This window comes from Rhincodon typus, chromosome 18 (assembly GCF_021869965.1).
Source record: "Rhincodon typus isolate 14 chromosome 18, sRhiTyp1.1, whole genome shotgun sequence".
NCBI lineage: Eukaryota > Metazoa > Chordata > Chondrichthyes > Orectolobiformes > Rhincodontidae > Rhincodon > Rhincodon typus.
Genome location: NC_063349.1, coordinates 48,439,495 through 48,461,862, shown reverse-complemented (window position 1 = coordinate 48,461,862; position 22,368 = coordinate 48,439,495). Strand labels below are relative to the sequence as shown.

The 22,368-nt window shown below is 40.2% G+C and overlaps 1 protein-coding gene across 4 annotated transcripts in view; it reads left to right on the top strand.

Moving 5' to 3' along the window:
• The first annotated feature begins 527 nt into the window (after positions 1-527).
• Positions 528-22,368, top strand: part of xpot (exportin, tRNA (nuclear export receptor for tRNAs)) — a 50,225-nt gene continuing 28,384 nt past the window's right edge. The window contains exons 1-9 of one of the 4 annotated variants that reach the window (XM_020534219.2): positions 528-641; positions 2,959-3,081; positions 6,443-6,525; positions 6,929-6,985; positions 9,887-9,956; positions 10,450-10,668; positions 15,100-15,284; positions 17,825-17,993; positions 21,325-21,561. In XM_020534219.2, coding sequence (XP_020389808.1) covers positions 3,022-3,081; positions 6,443-6,525; positions 6,929-6,985; positions 9,887-9,956; positions 10,450-10,668; positions 15,100-15,284; positions 17,825-17,993; positions 21,325-21,561 — 1,080 coding nt within the window. In that variant the 5' untranslated portion in view covers positions 528-641; positions 2,959-3,021. Of the gene's footprint in view, positions 642-2,958; positions 3,082-6,442; positions 6,526-6,928; positions 6,986-9,886; positions 9,957-10,449; positions 10,678-15,099; positions 15,285-17,824; positions 17,994-21,324; positions 21,562-22,368 lie in introns of all 4 variants that reach the window. The other 3 variants (XM_020534218.2, XM_048607628.1, XM_048607629.1) reach the window with 3 other exon arrangements.

Sequence of the window (22,368 nt, the reverse complement as noted above, 5' to 3'; positions counted from 1 at the left end):
TCTGACAAATGATTGGTCTGAATGCCCCGCAACCCCCCGCATACGATTGGATTCGCCGCGGCAGAGCTACAGATGATTGGTTTAGACGCCCCCCAAACGTCCTCGTGGCAAGGAGAGCCCGGGGGTGGGGCGCGCCACGATGTTACGCAGCATTCGATTGGTTCAAATGTCCCAACGCCCCGGATGATTGGATATGCTTGTGTAACGATGCAGCTGATTGGTCAGAATTACGGGGTAGCTCCATCATGATTAAATAAATGAAAGAGAAGGAATACAACGTGTTCAAAAAATGAAATTTCCAATATTTTAAAATATAAACGGTTCCAATGGGTCAAACGGAATTTAGTGTTATGCAGGAAAAGCTGCAAACCTATTATCAACCGAATCACAGTTTGCACCAATCCGGTCTACGCTCTCATACAGCTTCATGTTTTGTTGTGAGAAAAACGCCAATCAGCTTCAAATCAATCACATTTGCAATATAAATATATAAAATATAAGTTAGACAAGTTCTTTTAGGTAAATTAATTTTTTAAAAGCATTAGTTCCGGGAGTCATGACCCGAGCCCTTGCTCCGTACTTCCGGTGGAGTTGAAGCCGCGAGGTGGTGGCGCCGGCTCCGTGGAGTGAGGTGGGGGAAGGTAAAAGAGTCACTACCTGCCGCTACTTCCCGCTCCCTGTCTACCCCGACCCGGGCGATAGGCCCATCCCATCTCCATGTGTCCCCTCCCAAGCACCTTTCTTCCCCCCCACCACCATCAGCCGCCCCCTCCCCGTCCTCCCGTTGACCCTCCCCCCCCCCCCCCCCCCCTCCACCCCTCCATCCATCCCTCCATCCCTCCATCCCTCCCAATAAACTCCCGCCTCCCATCCTGTCACTGCCTAGAGAGATACGGACCATGTGCAGGTAGAAGGGATTAACTTAGAATGGCATCATAGATGGCACAGTCTTAGTGGGCCGAAGTTCCTGGTCCTGTCCTGTGCTGTACTGTTCTATGTTTAACCCTCCTCCTTCCAATCTCTTTCACCCTAACCCCTCTCCTTATCTTCCCCTCATCCATTTTCCCTTCTTTTTCCCTATCTCATGTAAACTCCCCTATTCCTTAACCTCCCCCGCTCCATGCTCTCCACTTCTTTCTCCCTCCATTAGTTATCCTCTTTGATTCCCTTCCAACCATCCTTCCCTGTTTTCTGCAGCCACTGCTCCCCGTTACATCCTCCCTTCTCTCACACCACGACTGCTTCTCCTCCTGAATTATAGATGGTAAAGTGGAATTCAAAGCAAACAGATCAGGCATGTGGACTGAATAGTCTGCCCCTCCTATTTCTTATGCCACCTCCTGTCTTCCAGCCTCTCTTTCTGTCTCCTGCCCAAGGCAGGACACAGAAGGTGGTGGTGAAGGATTGCTTTTTGGACAGCAGGCCCTTGACCAGTGTGTGCTGCAGGGATTGGTGCTGGGTCCACTGCTTTTTGTTATTTACGTAAACGATTTAGATGTGAAATTGAGGTTTAGTTAGTAAGTTTGCAGATGACACCAAAATTGGCGGTGTAGTGGACAGCAAAAAAAGGTTGGCTCAGAGTACAAAGGGACCTTGATCCAATAGGCTGTGGAGTGGCAGGTAGAGTTTAATCTAGATATGTGTGAGGTGCTACGTTTTGGTAGGGCAAATCAGGGCAGGACTTAATACACTTATTGGTAAGGTCTTGGGCAGTGTGGCCAAACAAAAAGGCCTTGAAGTGCACGTTCGTGGTTCCTTGAAAGTGGAGTCACGGGTAGACAGGATAGTGAAGAAGGTGTTTGGTACACTTGCTTTTATTGGTCAGCGCATTGAGTAAAAGAGTTGGGAGGTCATTTTGCGGCTGTACAGGATATCGGTTCGGCCACTTTTGGAATACTGCATGCAATTCTGGTCTCCTTGCTAATAGTAAAGATATTGATAAACTTGAAAGAATACAGAAAAGATTTACAAGGATGTTGCCAGGGTTGGAGGGAGAGGCTGAATAGGCTGGGGCTGTTTTCCTGGAGCCTCAGTGGTGGAGGTGTGACCTTATAGAGGTCTATGATATCATGAGGGATGTGGATAGGGTGAATAGTCAAGTCTTTTCCTGAGGGTAAGGGAGTCCAGAACTAGAGGGCATAGGTCTAAGGTGAGGGGAAAGATTTAAAAGGGATCTAAGGGGCAACTTTTTCAGAGTGTGGTGTGAGGATGGAATGAGCTGCCAGAAGAGGTGTTGGAGGCTGGTACAATTACAACATTTAATAGGCATCTGGATGGGTATATGATTAGGAAGGGTTTGGAGGGACATGGGCCAAATGCTGGCAAATGGGACTAGATTAATTTAGGACATCTGGTCAGCATGGATAAGTTGGACTGAACGGTCTGTTTCCGTGCTGTACAACTCAATGACTCTGATTTAGATGTACATAATACTCTTTGCCACACTTTTTCATAGATTGGTTCTTTCTTCATTCAGAAATTCAAGGCAGCAGGGAGTTTGTACGTGTGTGAGAGAGACTCTACGTTGGATCTTTTAATTACTGATGTACTGATCTTCAAGTGCTGATGACATACTAATGATATACTGACAGATATGAATAAAAGGAGACTATTATTGTCTTGTCCCTGTCTCCGTCCACTGTTCTCCTATTGTGCAGGAATATGAACTGCCGATGCTTCATCTTTTAGGGTTGATTTTGTGTCTTCACTTGAATAGAAGCAGAGGATACACATGACTCAGGAAACCAGGTTATTGCATCACATGCTGTAACAGCATCCTGTCCCAGCAAAGCCACAGTAACTGACAGGTTTTCAGCTAGTGATAATTTTACAGCGTGGGCACCGTTGCTCAAATAGAATCTGTAGGAAGATAAAGTGCAAATTGTTTCTGCTGTGTTCTGTGTTACTGGTGTGTCTGAATATCTAATGTGCATTTTTTTTTGTTGTTGCTATTGACAGATGAGGAAAGTCTGTAAATGGAAAGAGAGCAAACCTACCTTCAAGAGTAGGTAATTGGCAGCAATGGATGAACAAGCACTTTTGGGTTTGAACCCAAATGCAGATGCCAGTTTCAGACAGAGGGTGAGTTAAACAATTTGAACTAAAATACTATAAAATCAGTTTTGTTTTGCCAAACGGGACTTTAATATTTTGTCAAGAGATGCAGGATGTTAATGAAACCTATAGGTGACCATAGGACAGTCAGAATAAAGGAACAGTAGCTTGGCATCTTGAGCCTGCTGTGCCATTCATTATGATCATGGCTCATCTCAATGCTGTTTTCCAGCCCCATTCCCATATCACTTGATAGATTTACTATCTAGAAATCTGTCAATCTCTGATTTGAATGTACTCCATGAAACCATAACAAAGAAACTGAATAAATAGTAAGCAATGAATACAGGCACTCCCCAGCTTGCAAACTGGTTCTGTTCTGGAATTATTCGCAAGTCAGTTTGTACGCAAGTTAGAACATGATGCAGGACAATGTGTAGCTGCTGTTTGTAAATACAGGAAAGGTTTTGTATGTCAAGTCTTTAAAATTGCACCCCTGTCTGTGATCATGTTCGTAAGTTGTTTGTAAGTCGAATGTTTGTAAACTGGAACAAAGTTTTCTTGAGTGAGACAGTTTTGTTTGTGGATGCATTTGGCTTATGGGCTATTGCTTGGGTCCTCTCTTGCAGCAATGCACACAAAGTTAAAAGGCCTTTGGTGTCCTGTGCACAGGAAGATAAAGGAATATACTGCTTAGAATTCTTTTGGTGTCTTTGAGATGATAGGATTTAACCAGAGACCGCTGTTGGTTAATTGGTTTCTTGGACTGTTAACGCAGATGTCATGCACGTTCTCGACTCTCTGCTTCTTTCCTGTTCGTGCACCTCCCTCCTTGAAAAGGAAAGAGAAAACCTTTTTGACCTGTGTTCAGTTCTGTATTTGTAGTTGCATCTCTTGACTGCCAAGAGTCCTTAAAATAGTAGCATGTTAGTATGCCTGCTGAGGTATGAATGATTGTAAAGATTCTCATAATGGTGTCAATCAAATCAGATGAGGAATTTCTGGTTTCTCATGGTGTCCTAACTGACTGACTGCTTTCATTGTCTTCGGGAGAATGTTAGTTGCATCTCAGACTGTATTCAATCTAATTCACGTCTATTTCATGAAAGCTAGCCATTCTAACTGGGCCGGGGCTACTTCAGTCCATGAAAATCCCAGGTGCTAAATTGGCTGATGGATTCAAAGATCAGGAATTCTCCTTGATACCGCTATGACACCTTTTTTTTTAAGGTGACCAGTCCTACTCTTTACTAAGATAGTATAATTGGATGAAAACATAACGGTTTCAGCATAGAAAGAAGCCATTCGGTTCATTGTGTTTGTGCCAACTCCCTGCAAGAGCACCTTTCCAACTCCTGCGTCTGTGCCTTTTCCTTGCAGTTTTGCAAACGTTATTTTGAAGTAACTGTCCAATTCCCTTTTGAAAACAATAATTGAATCTGCTTCCACTGTACTCTCTCTGTGCATTTCAGATCCTAATGACTCTTTGCTTGAAACACAAAAGGATGTTCCTTCATGTTGCCATTGCTCCTTTTGCTAATCACCTTAAGTCAGTGTTCTATGGATTGCAATCCTTCTCCCCATTGGGAGCAGTTTTTCCCAATTACTCTGTGAATATGTATGTGGCTATTATATATGTATGTATGTATATTTTCACTATATCAGGAAAACTTTAGATGCTGCTCTCCTATTTGACTACATGTTGCGTAAGTTAGATTGACTGGTTTCTCTTATTTTGATCTTTGAAATGTATGAGATGATAGTATTCTTGATTCACATCACCTCAAATGTGTGAACTGGTTATTTGACAATATTTATTTGCAAGGAGCAGGCCCATGAATTCTCCTCATCACACAATCTTAACTGGTGACCCCTTATTTTTAAACTGTGACCCTAGTTCTACAGTCTCCCACAAGGAAAAATACCTTTGTAACATCCACGCCAATCAAATTCCATCAGGACTTTGTACGTTTTAATAGGATGACCTTACATTCTTCTGAACTCCAGTGGATGCAGGTACAATCTGTCCAACTTTTCCTCAAAAACAATCCCCTTGTTCCTGGAATCAGTCAAGTGAAAATTTGCTCTATTGTCTGTTATACAAAATGTCTATTTTATTTATCTACATTGCAACAATGACTGCACTTGAAAAGAGTTCATTGTGCAGTGCTTTGGTGTATCCCAAATGATATGGTAAAGTGTACCATAAATGCAATGGCAATGACATCTCCAAAGAGAGCACACTCCCTACTCGTGCAGTTACAGTGCTTGTGACATCAAAAGTGCTAGGGAGCTGTTGTATCAAAGATGGTGAAGACCAAACAAAAACAGAAAGAAACACAACATTGCTGCTTCCAATTACTAAATGCTCCTCTTCACACCATCCGCTGTCTTGCCCCACTCTTTTCTGTATTCACATTCTTGATATCATAGAATCACAGAATCCCTACAGTGTGGAAACAGGCCCTTCGGCCCAACAAGTCCACACTGAACCTCGGAGCATCCCACCCAGACCCATCCCCCTATAACCCACCTAATCTACACCTCCCTGAACACTACGGCAATTTTAGCATGGCCAATCCCCTTGACCTGCACATCTTTGGACTGTGGGAGGAAACCGGAGCACCCGGAGGAAACCCATGCAGACACGAGGAGAATGTGTAAACTCCACACAGACAGTCGCCCGAGGCTGGAATCAAACCCAGGTCCCTGGCGCTGAGGCAGCAGTGCTGACCACAGTGCCACCGTGCTGCCCCAAATCCTAAAGTGCTAAGTTCCAAATAGGACCCAGTACTCTAGCTGGTGTTGAAGTAGTGTTTTATCAATGTTTAATGTAACTTCCTTGTTTTTGTATGCTCTATTTATAAAGCTTGGTATCCCACATACTTTGTTTTATGACATTCCCTGGAAGGTAACTACATGATGGCTGACTCTCTCATTCTGTTATTTCTTTTGTGTTCACAGGGAAGTGGAAGGGCTGAAGCACAGCCTATAGGAAAATAGCTTTGCTCACCATCAGAAATTAGCACATGAGCTTCTCAGTGATCTGATGGATAAAAGCACCATCTGATGTTTTAAATCATATGTACTGGACAGGACACTGTTGCCCTTCTGTATTTGGCCCCAGTACACTGTGCTTCCAGCTGCATTTCAAAGCTCAGATGTGATGTCTTCCACAGTTAAATAGCTGGCTGACAGTTACTGTCTGGCTGCACAGATGATGATTGTTCACTCAGGAGTGAGCCTTTATCTGTAACCAACAGAAGTTCTGCATCTCGAGCAGTGAAGCAAACCAGGGGAAGGGAAAGGAAAGGTCAAAGATGCATCTCTCTGTTTAATACAGGATGAAATTATTAAAACTGTATTTTTCTCTCAATCCATCCTCCAGGCATTGGCATATTTTGAACAGCTGAAGGTCTCTCAGAATGGATGGCAAGTGTGTGCTGAAGCTTTAGCACGGGGGGTATACAGGTAGGAATTTACAGGCATTTTTACTCACCATTGTAGTGGAAGGAAGTTTTCCTTTCTGATTATGAGGCTTAAATGGCATGGTAGACGAATGGGTGGGAAAGTACGGAGTATGCATACTTTGAGTTTGGGGTGGGTGAAGTTTATGAACAATTAGTGTTGTATCTCAACAAGAAAACCACTAACTGCAGTTACAGAAATTGCTGAAAAATCTCATCAGGTCATGCAGCATGTGTGAAGAGAAATCAGCGTTAGTGTTTCAGGTCCATTGACCCTTCAGAACAGTTCTGAAACATTAACTCTGAATTCTCTCTGAGATTTTTCCAGCAATTTGTTTTTGTTTCGGATTGCCAGCATCTTTTTTTGGGTTTTTTAAACTAATTGCAATTGTTTTTCTTGTCCACAGTGATGACCATGTAAAGTTTTTTTGTATTCAAGTATTGGAACATCAAATTAAATTCAGGTAAGAGTGATTATGTGCTATATCATGTCAACCTGTGTTCTGTTTCAGAACACCAAGGTGTGAAATATTGAACTGGAGCCCGATCTTCACAACCTTATAAACAGTTACTTGCAGTGACTTTAATTATAAACATACATATTCCACCAGTATGGCTTCTGTGGAGAAAAAGTTCAATGCCAGTTCATGTCCACCACCACAAGTAACTATTCTAAACAAAATGTCTACTATTATAATTTTGTGATTGGGCAGCATTGACTGAATAATCTTGAGTGCGCCAATAGCTATACTAACAACCAGTTGAAGATAAATCCGTCAAACTTGTAAGGTGGCTTGTTTATACATGCAAGAAGTGAGATACATTCCTGTATAGGGACCTGCTCAAACAAAAGGAATATATTCAAGCATTGCACCTTATTGAATTTGCCAGGAACGTAGAGAGCTAAAGTTCACTATTGTGTTCTCCTTTCCGTTACCTCAACCTGTGTGAGCTGACTGGCAAACAGGGTAACACCTTTTTTTTTCTCCTGTAAATTGTTGTAATTGAAATTTGGCTTCCTTGTATTTGCCCTCTTGAGCGCAAGATAGAAAGCTTTGCCAACATCTGCCTCTATAGAAATGTTCGATTACTACAAATTAACATTTGTTTCTGTGTAAATTGATCTTACTTTGGAATTTATTGGGAAACATTTTTATAGAAATAGTCCCCAGTTATGAATTATTACATGAATAGACCACAAGTGCTTTTCACAGTGGTACATAGCACTGCGAGTAATGCTGAAATTGCGTGATCAGCCTTGATATCACTAAAGAAGAAGGAATGTGATTAGCGTAGAAGTAATACAGAAACTGAGGAACATCCATCAACATTACTTTTTGTAGCATTTTTTTTTAGCAATGGCTGTGTCAATTTTAAAATAAAATCGCAACTCTCTCCTCTTTTTTTAAACTTGTGAACCTATAGTAAAGACACGTCACTTGAGAATTTGCTTTCCATTCAATATTTGCTGTATATCTTTTCACCAATTATAAATTTAATCTCTTATCTGCGGCTTTCAAGATAAAGGGGGGAAAATGCTGCTTCCTGAAGTAAGTGTGCACTGCAGATGTGCAATCTGCCACGTTCACCAGTTCTCTAGGAATGTACTCCACCATCCCCCTCCCCCATTCCCCACGTACACAAAAACTGTGGGCTTTTATTCTACATAACTCTGCATATATTGTGTTTTTTTTTTAAATACATTCTAACTATGGATTTAAGAATTAATAATGGAACCTTTCATCTCTAATTACTAACTCCCACTATTGAGAAATTGCAGTGCCATCACTAGCATTGTGTTACTGTCTCTTTAAAAGTTTGGAAAATGTTTCTGTGGAAGCTCCAACTTCAAGTATATTCAAGACAGATCAATAGATTTCTTGATATTGCAGATAACCTAAATGACAGAGCAGGTTTGAGGGGCTAAATGGTCTACTGTTCCTATTTGTGTTCCTAAGACTCTTTTTAACAAATTAAATTAAAAGAATTTTCCACTGACAGCAGTGTTAGTAAGCAGAGGACACATTTAAAATAATTCTCAAAAAGTGCCTGGACCAAGAGAACAGGATGGGAATTTTTTATTTAACTCTGCAAATTTTGATCTTGAATGTGCTGCCTGAAAGCGTGCTGGGAGCAGTAACTTTCAAAAGGATATTGAATAAATGCCTCACAAGTAAAATATAATTGGAGCTGTGATGGAGGGACAGGACAATTGAGGCGAAGTGATGGCTGTTTCAGAGAGTTGACCGAGTCACCATGTGTTGAATGACTATCTTCTGTTTACTGTTTCTGATTATGTTGAATTTTGAGTGCAATTATGATCTTCTAAATCCACAGCTTGTTTTAGTTAAGAGTCATGGTCCTTTACATTGAAGGTATAAATATTCTAATAGCAACAAAAGGATTACCAACTAAACAGATGTGATGACACTTATGTTTTCTATATTTTTCTGTTTATTTTGCCTTTATAAATATTTAGTACACTTTTTTTTTGTTGATTTATAGGGAATGTGTGACAATACCTTTGGATTGACTCACTTTATTCTGAGGGTACAAAAGTGGGAGCAGAAATCTCAAGTGCCTGCTTGAGGGCTGTTGCCTATTACACACATAGTGAAATAATTTTTTTTAAAAATCATGATTTAAAAATAAATGTACTCTGTCTTTGGAAGAGATCTATGTATCTAAGATGCCATCTTTCGGGTGAGGTACTGAACTGTAGCTCAGTAAGTAACGGATCCCTTGGATTATTTGAAAGAGTAGGGGAATTGTTGCTGGTGACCCAACTAATATTTTGCCCATAATGTAACTAAAGCTGATTGTATGGGCATTATCACATTACTGTTTGTGGGACCTTGTGAACAAGGTCACTGCTGCATTTTCTGTATTAGAGTAATGATGGTGCTTCAAAAGTGTTTTATCACTTATAAACTGCTTTGAGGTGCCTGTTGAGAAATGGTCAGGGTTACGTTAAATCTTTATTATCTGCAGGGGTGTAGAGGCACAGAGCTCCTGCAGATATTACCGAAATGCGGATAGCATTGTAATAGAAATCCCCATTTACTGCAAAGGGCCATTTGATCTATTGGGACCAGTTGGTTGTGGAGAGACAGTGACAGGAGATTGGGTCTGGGTCAACCAATAAGTACATGGATCATGTGTAATGGGTGAGTTTATAGATGCAAGTCTTTTACCTTTAATAACAAAATCCCCATGTAAAATGTTGATTGATGTGTAATGTCTGATGTTTTCAAAATGTGGTGCATTTTGTGGTGCTTCAATATAGTCTCCTGTTGCAAGCTACTTAAATGTTTTACTCCTACTAAGTGTCATGTACAAAATATGATTTGTTTTTAACTTTGCAGGTATGCTACTCTGACTGGGGCACAACATCAACTTATTAGACAGACCATGATGACTTGGCTTCAGGCTCAAGTGAGTTGTGCTACTGCCTTGTCTGTCACTATTACACTAAACAAAATCCTCAACTTTGCGTGTGGCAAGGAATGCATGAATTTTCAAAATTGATTCTGGTTCTGGCAAGCAGTTAAGTTTATTATATGGAGAAAAGTGGGTGTTGGGGCTAATTGAAATGCTTTCTAAGAGCAGGCACCAGAGTGATGGGCTGAATGGCCTTCTTATTGTTCAAAAGGAAAAAAGTCTTGGTATGCTGACTGATTCTGATTGTACTGTTGTTTCTGTTACCACTTTGCAAAATTAGGATCTCCTAGAATAGACTTCAAGTAAATTGATTTTTTTTATTTCAAATCCTGCCACGTGCTCCAGATTGTGAAGGAGGGAAGTCATATAGTCAGAGCATTATACAACATGGAAAAGAGACCCTTGGCCTGTTGCCCTTTTAAAATCTGTTTTAAACACCAACTTTTAAACACTGAATCCTTCCACATTTATCTTTTATCCTCCACAGACAGTGAGTCCACACCCAGAGAAGACTTTTATCCGCAACAAAGCGGCTCAGGTCTTTGCTATGCTTTTTCTAGCGGAGTATCTTACCGAGTGGCCCAAGTTCTTCTTTGACATTCTCTCAGTTGTTGGCCTTAATCCACGAGGAGTTGATCTCTATTTGCGAATCCTTATGGCTATTGATGCAGAAGTAGTAGATCGGGACATTGCTCACACAGCAGAGGTAAGAACGGTGAGCACAAATTTGATCTCTTGCTGGTATGATCTGTTGTAGCTTAAATTCTGCTCCAGCATGTGATTGACTTAGACAGTTGATTTTGTGTAAAATTTGTTTGCTTTGCAATAGCCAATGGATTTATTTTTGTTTGCTCATGGGATGTGGGCATCATTGGCCCGACCGGCATTTATTTTCCACTTCTATTTGCCCTTGAAGGTGGTGGTGAGCTGTCTTTGTTCTGCCTGCCTTCTGGTGTGGGTACACCAGCAGTGTTGATAGTCAGGGACTTCCTGGATTTTGACCAAGCAACAGTAAAAGAACCCCGCTGTGGTCAGGATGGTGTGCAGCTTGGAGGGGAATTTGCAGGTGTTCCCATGTATCTGCTGCCCTCGTCAGGTAGTGGAGCTCGTGTGTTTGGAACATGCTGTCGAAGGACTGATTAAGTGCAACCACACCAGATTGTATAGCAGTTTCCGGAAGCTAGTAAGATTTAAACAGTTGTTTACCTCGATGTAAAATAGCTTCTACTTGTGCACTTGAAATAAATGTTGCTGAAGAATTGCCAATTCTGGTTACACAATTTGCAGGTTTTCTTGGTCTTTTGGCCAATTAGAATTTCCGTTCATTTTTTTGAAAAAAAATCACGTTCTATTTCTAGAATTCAGAATTGAGAATTTGAGAAATAGAAAGAATATCAAGCATCAATTATAATAGTTTTGAAATATCCTTTAGGTTTTCAACAAAATTTTTACTAATTTGAATCGGCAACACCATTATTTAATATAAAACAATTGCAGGATTGATCTAAGGCAGATAATTGACATTATAATTCCAGTTGATGGTAAAACTGAATACATCTGAACAGACCGTAAGTTTAACTTTTTTGTAGTTTGTCTGCCATAATAGTTGGACACTGAACATATTCACCAGACGCTGTCTGTGTATTTTTAACAAGAATATAAAGTATTATACTACATAATTATTTGAACTGGTCTCATCACAAATATCAGAAACAAATATTCGATCTTTTTATCCTTAACAGTAACATTACAGATCACCTAATTTAAGGAGCACCCTATTTCCAGCTTGAAAGTTCCTTGTTCAGTGGTATGGCTATAAATTGGTTTCTTTTCAGCAAATTTTTGCATTCACTCAATTCTACATCTTAGTGTCTTCTCCTGAAATTCTTAAATTGCTAGTGCAGCTCACTTATTTCTTAACATAGAAGCTTTCCTTTAAGCATCAGGATGTGGAAAGGGAACTTCTGGAACTTTACTGTGATTTTCAGCATCTCTTCCCACCTGTTTCAGAGACTGCTAAACTGCACTGCCACTATTATGGGTCTTCTGTCTCTGAATTGCCTGCTCCTCTCTCTGAAAGAATTCTGTACCTTCACAGAGCTTCTGGATGGATCTTTCTAAAAGAATGTTTTTCTGTCTGTCACCCTATGCTATAGGACACTTTGTTTCTAGGCAACAGCTCAGTTTTTTCTTCCTTCTGCCTTTTTTCTCTAAGACACTGAAATATTCCCCTCCAAAGGTTTTCAAAAGTCTCATTTAAATGCACATAAACACATTTCCAGGTAACCTAATACCACGTTCGGAAGTCAAAAGTGAAGCTAAAACAATGTCTCCCCTGAATGTACACATTATGTATAGCTTTATGTTTGATTTGTTCTACAATTCTGACCCCTTTAGAACTCCAGTTTGCAAGTAATGATAAAATACCATGAATCTTAATTGCAAATTACCGACGGGACACAGACACTAACACAACCCTACCTCAGCACAGACCATGTGAAAAGGGTTGTAGAAGAATTGATGAGAAGAAACATTTTGAATGCTTAGAGATGAGATGAGAGAGGCCACGCATCCAATCTGTATTATGGTATTTCCAGTATGAACATGAAAAATCTTACTGAGAATTTAAAGGCTGGGGAGAGATTTTTGCCAACCATTGAAATGTCAAATTTGAACACCGGTTGTTTTATTCCACTGGTATGAAGTAGTGATTTTAGTGGTATACCCTATCAACAGGGTGCTGCTGCCACCCCAAAGGACATTCTGCCTATCACATGAATAATGATGGTGCCTGACACCTAGCTGACAAATCTCAACTAGCAGGTCATATCAAACAATTTCTTTTGCTTTTTGTAATAACTGAACTGCGGTGAACTTCGTCTTAATTTTACTTCTTAAAATTATTATGTGTGACTTCTGTCCTTTAATATAGGTGCCGTGATAAAAGTACATGTCACCATAAATTTCTATTCTATTCTGTTCTATTCCCTGGTCCCCATTCTCTGTCCCCGCACTGACCCTACTAAACTACCCCATACTTGCAAAACTCAAAACCTAATCTCTAATGTTAAATGTGATTTCATGATTAGGCAGTATTTGCTGAACAGGTCCTGAGTGTGATAATTTGAAACTAATCATTAGTGTTATGCTTATCAATTGGGCTTGCAATGTAGCTCATTAGAAATTGCAGATATTCACAGGCAGGGACCAATCCTCTGCTTTGAGGTAAAATGATGTCCAGGCATTGCATCTTTATTGAAATTGAAAACCTGTAGCTGCCTGGTGCATTCTTGATGACAGCATATTGACCAATCAGAGTTCACTTGCCATCATAGTCAATCATTTGACTATCATCATTTTCTCGTGCAGTGCAAATTATTGCTCTGTCTGAAATTTGACACTTGTGTCAGTACTGATGAGTGCAAGTCAAAAAGCCTGTTACATTTACTTTATCCGCGAGCAAATATAACAGCTTTGACAGTAAAACATATTGGGTTCAAACAAATTTAGTTGCAGTCCAAGTCCCTTTTGTTTTCCCCCCCCGGAGCAGGTGAGACTTGAACCCAGGCCTCCCGGTCCTGAGGAAGGGGCGCTATCTCTGTACCACAAGAGAGCCATGCAAGTCAAATCTCCTGAATCTGAAATACCTGTCTGTGTTTATTACTCCTGTTTCCAGCTTTATGTGAATAGAGTTTTGGTATAACTTCTGCAGTCCTCAATTTAAGCATGTCTTATTTAGGGTGGCCTTAAAGGTTTACTGACCTTGCTGTAGCTGTCGACTCAATAGAACATAATATTTTTTCTCATACCTGACTGGCTGAGCTTCCCTTATCTACAACACTTACCTCAAAATTTTTTAATTAGTGAAGGGATGACTAAGGCTCCGAAGATTAAGATAAGGTTATTAAAACTAATACCTGTTTTTTAAAATATATGTAAGAGGCTGCTGTGGGAGGTAAGGGAAGAGATTGCAGTGGCTTTGATATTAATTTTCAAATCTTCTCTGGCTACAGGAGTGGTGCCAGAGGACTGGAGATCTTGCTAATGGGTTAAACCAAAGCAGTACAGTTGTTGGAAAACATTTTGAGGGACGGAATTAACCTCCACTTGGAGAGGCATGGATTAATCAAGGATAGTCAGTATGGTCAAGCTGTCAGATGGGCATTGTCAATGGCAAATGGAATTTAATCCTGAAAAATGAGTGGAGATGCATCCCAGAAGGAGTAACCCGGCAAGGGTGTACACGTTGAATGTTAACCCTAGGAAGTAGGGAGGGACCTTGATGTGCATAGCCTTGGATTCTTGAAGGCAACAGAACAGGTGGATAAGGTGGTTTTAAAAAAAGCTTTATTAGATACCTGCCTTTATTAGTCAAGACATTGAATACAGAGCAAGGAGGCTATGATAGAGCTGTATACAATGTTAGGTCACAGCTGGGGTACTGTGCGTTATTCTGGTCACCACACTGTAGGAAAGATGCAATTGCACTAGAGAGGATGCAGAGGAGATCGATCAGGATGTTGCCTCAGCTACGAAGAGAGACTGGATAGGCTGGTGTGGTTTCCTTAGAGCAGAGCAGGCTGAGGAGGAACCAGTATGACATATACAAAATTGAGGGGCTTAGATGGGGACTTTTCCACATAGAGGACCCCATAACCAAGGGGAACAGTTTTAAGCTAAGGAGGAGGACGTTTAGAAGGGATTTGACATTTTTTTTTCACCCAAAGGGTGGTGGACGTCTGGAACTCTCTGCCTAAAAGAGTGGTAGAAATGAGAATTCTTTACATTTTAAGAACTATCTAGGTGAGCACTTGAAATGCAATAGTATTCAAGGTTACCAGCCAAGTGCTGGAAATGGGATTAGAATAGACTGATACTTGATGACCAGCACGGAGCTGATGAGTTGAAGGCTGTCTTTTGGTGCTGTAAAGTCTCTGACTCTGTGACTATGTTAGAACTATCACTGAGTCAAATTTTGGAATTTTTATTCTGAGAATGGATGCTTGATCTAGTCTGTAATTGAGTTTGAATCCTACATTTATTTCAGTAAAAATAAGGAAATCCTGTTTTTCGAGGGGAAATGTTGCTCCATTAAAAGAATGGTTTGGTGAATTAAAGTATTATTCTGTCACTACAGGAGTGTAGACGAAATACTTTAATAAAGGATGCAATGAGGGAACAATGTATACCAAATCTTGTGGAATCCTGGTACCAGATCCTGCACACCTATCAGGAAACCAACTCTGAACTAACATGCCAGTGCCTTGAGGTTGTTGGAGCTTTTGTATCCTGGATTGACTTGAATCTGATAGCAAATGACAGGTACGTGTATTTTCTTAACATTTTTGTTTTTGGGCAAAATTGTTTATCCGTCATTATGCAAGAAAAACTTCTTTCTGTTTGTGATAGGACCCATCAGAATTCTTTTATGTAATACCCATCATTGGTCTGCATTGTTTCCTTTAGTAAAATGGTGCAGTGATCAGAGGTAGTCCAGTTAACTCATGGGAGCTTGCTATGCACAAATTAGCTGCTGCATCTCTTACATTACATCAGTGGCTTAACTTCAGTGTGAAGTCTTTTGGGGCTGGTGCTGAGGTCATGAAATGCACCGTATAAATGCAAACTTTTTTCACTTCTTTGGGCAATCTCAGGCAATGTAGCTTAGCCATGGCTGGTCTTCATCCAAAAAAACCTTGGGGGGAGGGCTTTGAGAGTCGAGAAACATTAGAGTTTGGAAAGGCTCTGGATACTAATAGCCAAGCAGCTTTACTCCCAGATTCTACTTAATAAAATAGAAGTACTAATCTTCCCTCACAGTCTCCTCACGTGTTTTGACTACTGGGATAATGAGTGTAATGTAATGTAAATGTGCAACATATGACGTAAAAATTAATCTTAAGTGCATATTACTTTAGTTTTTCAAATTTCATCGGATCATCTTCAGTGTGTAAAGAGGATTAAGGAATGCTGAGAGTAGGACGTGAACGGAAACAAGATGTGATAGCCATGATTTAGTTTAGCTCCTCATTTTGCTCATTGCCTGTAATACTTATCTGCATCAGTAATTCACCTCCATTCCCCACAAGGCCTATCAAGGCACAAGTCAGGAGTGTGTATTTGAATGCTCTCCATTTGCCAGATCTGGGTGCAGCTCCAAAACAACTGGGAAACACCGTCCAGGACACAAACGGCTTGCTTGATTAATCATGTTGAGCATGTTCTCCCTTCACCACCAATACACCGTGGTGGCAGTATGTACAATTTACAAAATGCACTGCAGCAACTCACCCAGGCACATTGGACAGCACCTTTTTTTGGACAAGGGCAACAGATACTTGGGAACACTACCACCCGCAAGTTCTCTTCCAAGTTACATATCATCTTGTGTCACCATTCCTTCACTGTCACTGGGTCAAACTTGTGGAACTCCCTTCTGAACAGCACTGTGGGTGCCCCTGTGTATTTCAAAGAACTGCAGTACTTCAAGAAGGGAATTCACCACCACCTTCTCAAGGGCATTTTGGGATCTGTAATAAATGATGACCTCACAAACAATGCACGTGTCTTGTAGCAGCATTATCTAAAAATCTGAAGATACAAATTGAGTCAAGCTTACATTCTGTTTTATTTTGAAGTTAAATTTGACTTTTAATTTATAGTGCCGAGGAGTGGGAGATAGTTGCCTGCAGGGCAAGATGGCCATATTGCTGTTAACTCATGAATTGTCCCAAAACCACATGACTAGCAGTGACAGAGGTGCAGAGGTTTAATCTATGACTAATGGTTTACACTTCTACACTTGATTTAAAGTTATAACAGGAAATAGAAAGAAAAGGTCCATAATATCACTGGTGTATGACAATAGTGTTTCTACAATTGCTTGTAATAATTTCTATAATTGCTTGTCCTACTCTCAGCATTCCTTAGTCCTCTCTACACACTGAAGATGATCCGATGAAATTTGAAAAACTAAAGTAATATGCACTTAAGATTAATTTTTACGTCATATGTTGCACATTTACATTACATTACACTCATTATCCCAGTAGTCAAAACACGTGAGGAGACTGTGAGGGAAGATTAGTACCTCTATTTTATTAAGTAGAATCTGGGAGTAAAGCTGCTTGGCTATTAGTATCCAGAGCCTTTCCAAACTCTAATGTTTCTCGACTCTCAAAGCCCTCCCCCCAAGTTTTTTTTTGGATGAAGACCAGCCATGGTTAAGCTGCATTGCCTAATATTTTCACTATTTTGCTTAAACATTTGCAGAGTAGAATAATATTCCCTTTTAATGTTTGTGCACTTGTCTGGTATCTGGATGATATGTACCTCCTTATGTGCTTTTAGCCCGTGTAATAGAATAATCATTTATTGCAACGCATTTCTACTTAAAAATAAAGGCACGCATTGAACAACTGCTTGTTGACCCCCCTCCTCCCCCACCAGCCTCGAGTAAGGAAAATATTATTAAGATCAGACAGCCTGGGTAAACTAAAACATCTGGTACGTTGAACTAATTTCCCTTGCCTGGCAGTTGTGGAGAGCTTCCATTGAAACAGTGGATATGGAACTCTCATTCCCCACATGATCAATTAAACACAGACTAAAGATCTGGCCTAGGAGAGCAAGTGTGAAGGTATTTGTCCCAGTTGATTTCAGATTTTGCGATTTGCAGGCGTAGACCCGTCAGGAGTGAAAACATTCTGAAGAGTTATTTCAGACGCGAAATGTTAACTCTTTCTCTCCACACATGCTGCCAGGCATGCTGAGTTTCTCCAGCATTTTCTCTTTGCATTTAGGAATTTCAGATAGTAGGCAGTATGGACAGCAGTTTTTTAATTTTTTTCTTCTTTTTCTAGGTTTGTGAATTTGTTGCTCAGTCACATGTCAGTGGAAGTCCTCCGTGAGGAAGCCTGTGACTGTCTGTTTGAAATAGTAAATAAAGGCATGGATCCTATTGATAAGACTAAACTTGTAGAATCGCTTTGTCAGGTGCTCCTGGCTTCTGGCTTCTTCAACACTGAGCAGGTCTGTGCTACAGAGCAATCACAGCAAGTATTCCTTTTCTTTGTATTTTGTTGTGCTAAAGTTGTGTTAAAGTTTGAAAGTTGTGATAAGATAGATTCACATATTACTTGTGACAAACAGATATGATTGGTTGTTGCCATTGTTGGAAACTAGAATCCATTTAAAACTGAATTTTGCAGGTTTTTCTTGTGTAACAAAAGACCTGATAGAATGACTGCTCCTGCAGTAACTAGCATTCACCAAACAAGCAAATTTCTTGTAAATAAAGACAGAAGAACAAATAACAGTCACAAGATTACAATGATCTATTGAAGTGATGTCAATCGTTTATCTGACACCAAATGTACCCCATTGTCAATGCAGTATTTGGGGAATATAAGTATTGTACTTAGAAAAATGTGATAGCTAACCTTCAGGTGAAGGTGGCCAAGAGGAGGAACAGTTATCGAGACATCATGCATACTTGTTCCACGTCCATTGGTTAGAAGGTTTCAATGGGTGATTGATATAGAATAAACTACCAGCCCCTAGAAATGGACTGTATTGACAAGTGCTCAGGGACAGAGAGCACTCCTCATTGGGTGGTCCTTGTAGGTGGCAGTCTTCATGAGTGATCTGCCTTCTACAAATTCATGATGGGCCAGAAGAGATTGAAGGAAGATTCTGAAGAGTTTCCAAACACTTCAGCCAGAGAGCACGATGCTGCGTTCAAAATGAAGACAGACAAAGTCCATACTGTGATACTGACCCCCTGGAATCAGTAAACCATCCTCAATTGTCACGGATTGTACGCTGACCATTTGTGTAATGAATGTTTTACATCTACGCTGCTGCTGCTTAAACTTGTAAGCAATTTTCAGATAGTTTATCAAGTAGTTGGTTACTTGTATTTTAGATGACTGTGGTCTTGAACCTCTCAAATCTAAATTCTGTCAAGAATGGGATCCTCTGGATTCAAGGTATAAATGGATTTAAATTTGAGAAGCTAAGAAACAGCAGTCCCTTATTGTCGTTAAGCATGTATGGCATAGTTCTTAAATGAAGTAGCAAGTCAAAAGCATTGGAATATTTGAAGTGACTGATAGGATAACAGGATGGAAGCATCTGTAATGGAAGCTGGACAGGAAATTATAGAAGTGTGGTGGTGAATGAGTTTGTACTTGGTAGGCTCTCTAAAGAGGTTCTGAAAGGAACAATTGAGTTAGGAATAAGTTTAGCCTACAGTGTCAAATAGTTGTGGTTTACAGCTGGATAAGGAAAGTAAAGAGCTATGGGAATTGGTAAGTTAGCTGCAAAGGAAATCTTATTGCTGGCAGGAAAGCACTGCTGTCCTACACAGTGGTGTGTAACAACGGAAAATCTACAATTAGGTCTAACAATAAGGGAAAATCTACTTTTGGAATTGGCCATTGATTTTGGTATCTTGTGTAAATCAGTAAGAAGTTAGTATGTGAAACAGGCCTCTCCCCTTAATTGAGGTGAGTGTGGCAGATACAGAAGCTCTGAAGAGGCAGAAGTTGTGACTGCTATCACAAGAGGCCAGTTGGCCTTTTGACAACCAACTTTCACATAGTTGAAGTTGCAGTTTTAAAAATGATTCATTACTTAGTGTGTGCAACCTGTGACAACTGAGGAAGGTTCACTGACACTAGAGGGTAAATAGGCTGGTGGCACAGAATGCGTAGATCTTACTAAAGCTGTGAAGGTTGCTTTCTGTTCTGCACTGGAAGTGTTTGGAGCTCTTCCCTGGATCGTCCATCCGAAGAAGACAGGACCTGACAAGGAATTAATCAGTAGGGGTCTCTAGGGTTATGGGGATAGGGCAGGAAAGTGAACATGAAGAATGTCAATCAACCAAGACCCTGGTTGAGGGCCCAAATGGCCGACTTCTGTTCCTATTTCTTATGGCCTGATAAGGACAGTCCTCTAACCTGAGCAGTTGTTGGTATATCCTATTTCTAGCTGCTGGTAGTTTATGCTGTGTCAGTCACCCACTTGAATCCTTCTAGCTAATGGATGTGGAACAAGTATGCATGTCTTCCCCACTTATCCACCTTCACCTGAGGGTTAGTTATAAGTTGTTTTTTTTTCTAAATACAAAATGTATTTTCCCAAAACTGCATTGATAATAGGGTGCATGTAGTGCCAGATAAGTCATTGACACCACTTCGATGGATATTATGCCTTCTGTGATCCTGGTGACACTTGTGACCTTTCTTGTACCCGCCCTTTGTCTAACGTACTAGAATGTTGTTCATGTTTGCAGAAGGCTCGTTACTATGGTAGAAGCCATTACATCAGGTCATTTGAAATAATAGAAAAGTTTAGTTTTAAAAGGCCCCCAGTCTCCAGCATATTAGCATTGTGGTAAAAGTATTAACTGTCCAAAATCACTATAGAAGGTAAAGTAAATTGCTTACAGCAAGCTAGTTTTGTGGAGTAGTTCATATTATTTTCGGTAAACAATTTTAACATTCTTGTTTGCCCGTTTAGTGGCGCATTTATTCACGCCTGTTGGATGAGTTGGTAAGATGGCTATTGTGTGTGTTTCAGAACAATGCCAACACTGCAGGTTTGATTCTCATTCCATTTGATGTGGACTTGCCTTGTGCCTTCTCTCTGTCTTTAAGTGTGTAATGTGGTGATTTAAAGACTGTCTAGTGAATGACTCCTGACAAAGCAGCAGCAGATAATGAATAGCAGCCTGCCTTCAGACACAGCATACAAATGAATGAATGTGGTTATTTGATCACTCAGCCTGCATAGATATCAGTGAAAATTAAATTTGCTCCCTCTTGTGGAATTGTGCTGGTTTTCAGTTGCAATTTTTGAAATTGTTGCTGTTGAGTGGTGTAGAGCCAACACCTTGGCCAAAGGCTGTTACATAATGTTTTGGCTCCGAAATGATTGAGTTGCTGTAAACGCAGCATAAATCGTATTGAGGGAATTCAATTCTTGCCTCAAGTGCAACGTTAGGATTGTTTAGGTATGGTTCAAGGAACATTTAAAATCATTGTTTTCTACTTACTGTAGCAAACACCTTTACTGTCTCTGGGCCAAAATACTGCAACTCCCTTTCCAGCAACATATCTGGGTGCACTTACAACACATAGATTGTAGCAGTCCAAGGAGGCAGCCCATCACCGAGGCCAATTAGGAATGGACATTCCTAATTGCCCATACCTTAATAAAGAGTTTTAAAAATGATTGGGAGTGGGAAATAAAAACTGGCCTTGCAAGTGATGCTCACATACCAAGGAAATAAAATGACTGCAATGAGGTAACATCCTTTTGCACTGCATCAGAATAATTACCTTGTTTCTTTATCTAGGAAGATGATGTTGACTTCCTGGCAAGGTTTTCCAAGCTGGTTAATGGGATGGGCCAGGCTTTGATAACAAGTTGGAGTAAGCTTGTAAAAGCAGGGGATGTGAAGAACAGCCAAGTGACTCTTCAGGCTGTGGAGGCAAAAGTGCCTCTTCTGCTTAAGCTGCTTGTGCATGAAGATGATGATATTTCTTCTAATATAATCGGTTTCTGCTATGACTACCTTCATATGCTCAAACAAGTAAGTTGGAAGATCTAAGGGTTTCTGGCGTTCGATTTTGTATTGCTTTAGTGAAGGTTTATGTCTGCGTTAAGGCTACCTTTGCTTGGTGTGGAATGAATGCTAGGTTGATAGCTAATTAATGTTTCATCAAGTTGTGCATTCCACCTGTTCAAAATTTGAATTGCATATGGGTTCGTTTTTCTTTAACGTTAAGCTAACTAAGGTTGGCCTTGCTCAGGAGAAAATGCTTGTGCAACTTGATGTTATGCAATTTATTTTTCTGATGTGGTAGAACTCTGCCAGAATGGATTGAATTTGTTGGCAACCCGTGAAGTCTTCAGGATGTAAAATTAGCATCTTAATATTTATACATTCGAAGACCAAAAATAATGTAGATGTTGGGGTCCAAGAAATGAATCCATGTTATAGCTGGGCTGCATATTATTTGAATTTTTTAGACAGTCAAATACTATTTAAATTGGTATTATCTTTTGTGAATGCATGATATTACTACAGAATTGATCTGATTTGTGTCACCCGAATTTAGTTCTTTAAAGCATTGTTTGTTGCAGATAGAGACTTGAGTTATCTCATCCATGAGTGCACGTTACCAGAATCTTACTACTATGTTAGTTGTGTAAAAAGGATAATACTGACCATGGAATGAGATTGAAACAACCTCATTAATAACTTGTTATAAAGTTGCTTTTCTAGTGAAATGAGCCTTACAACCTAACATTACAATTAGACAGAGATAGTGGGAACTGCAGATGCTGGAGAATCCGAGACAACAAGGTGCAGAGTTGGATGAACACAGCAGGCCAA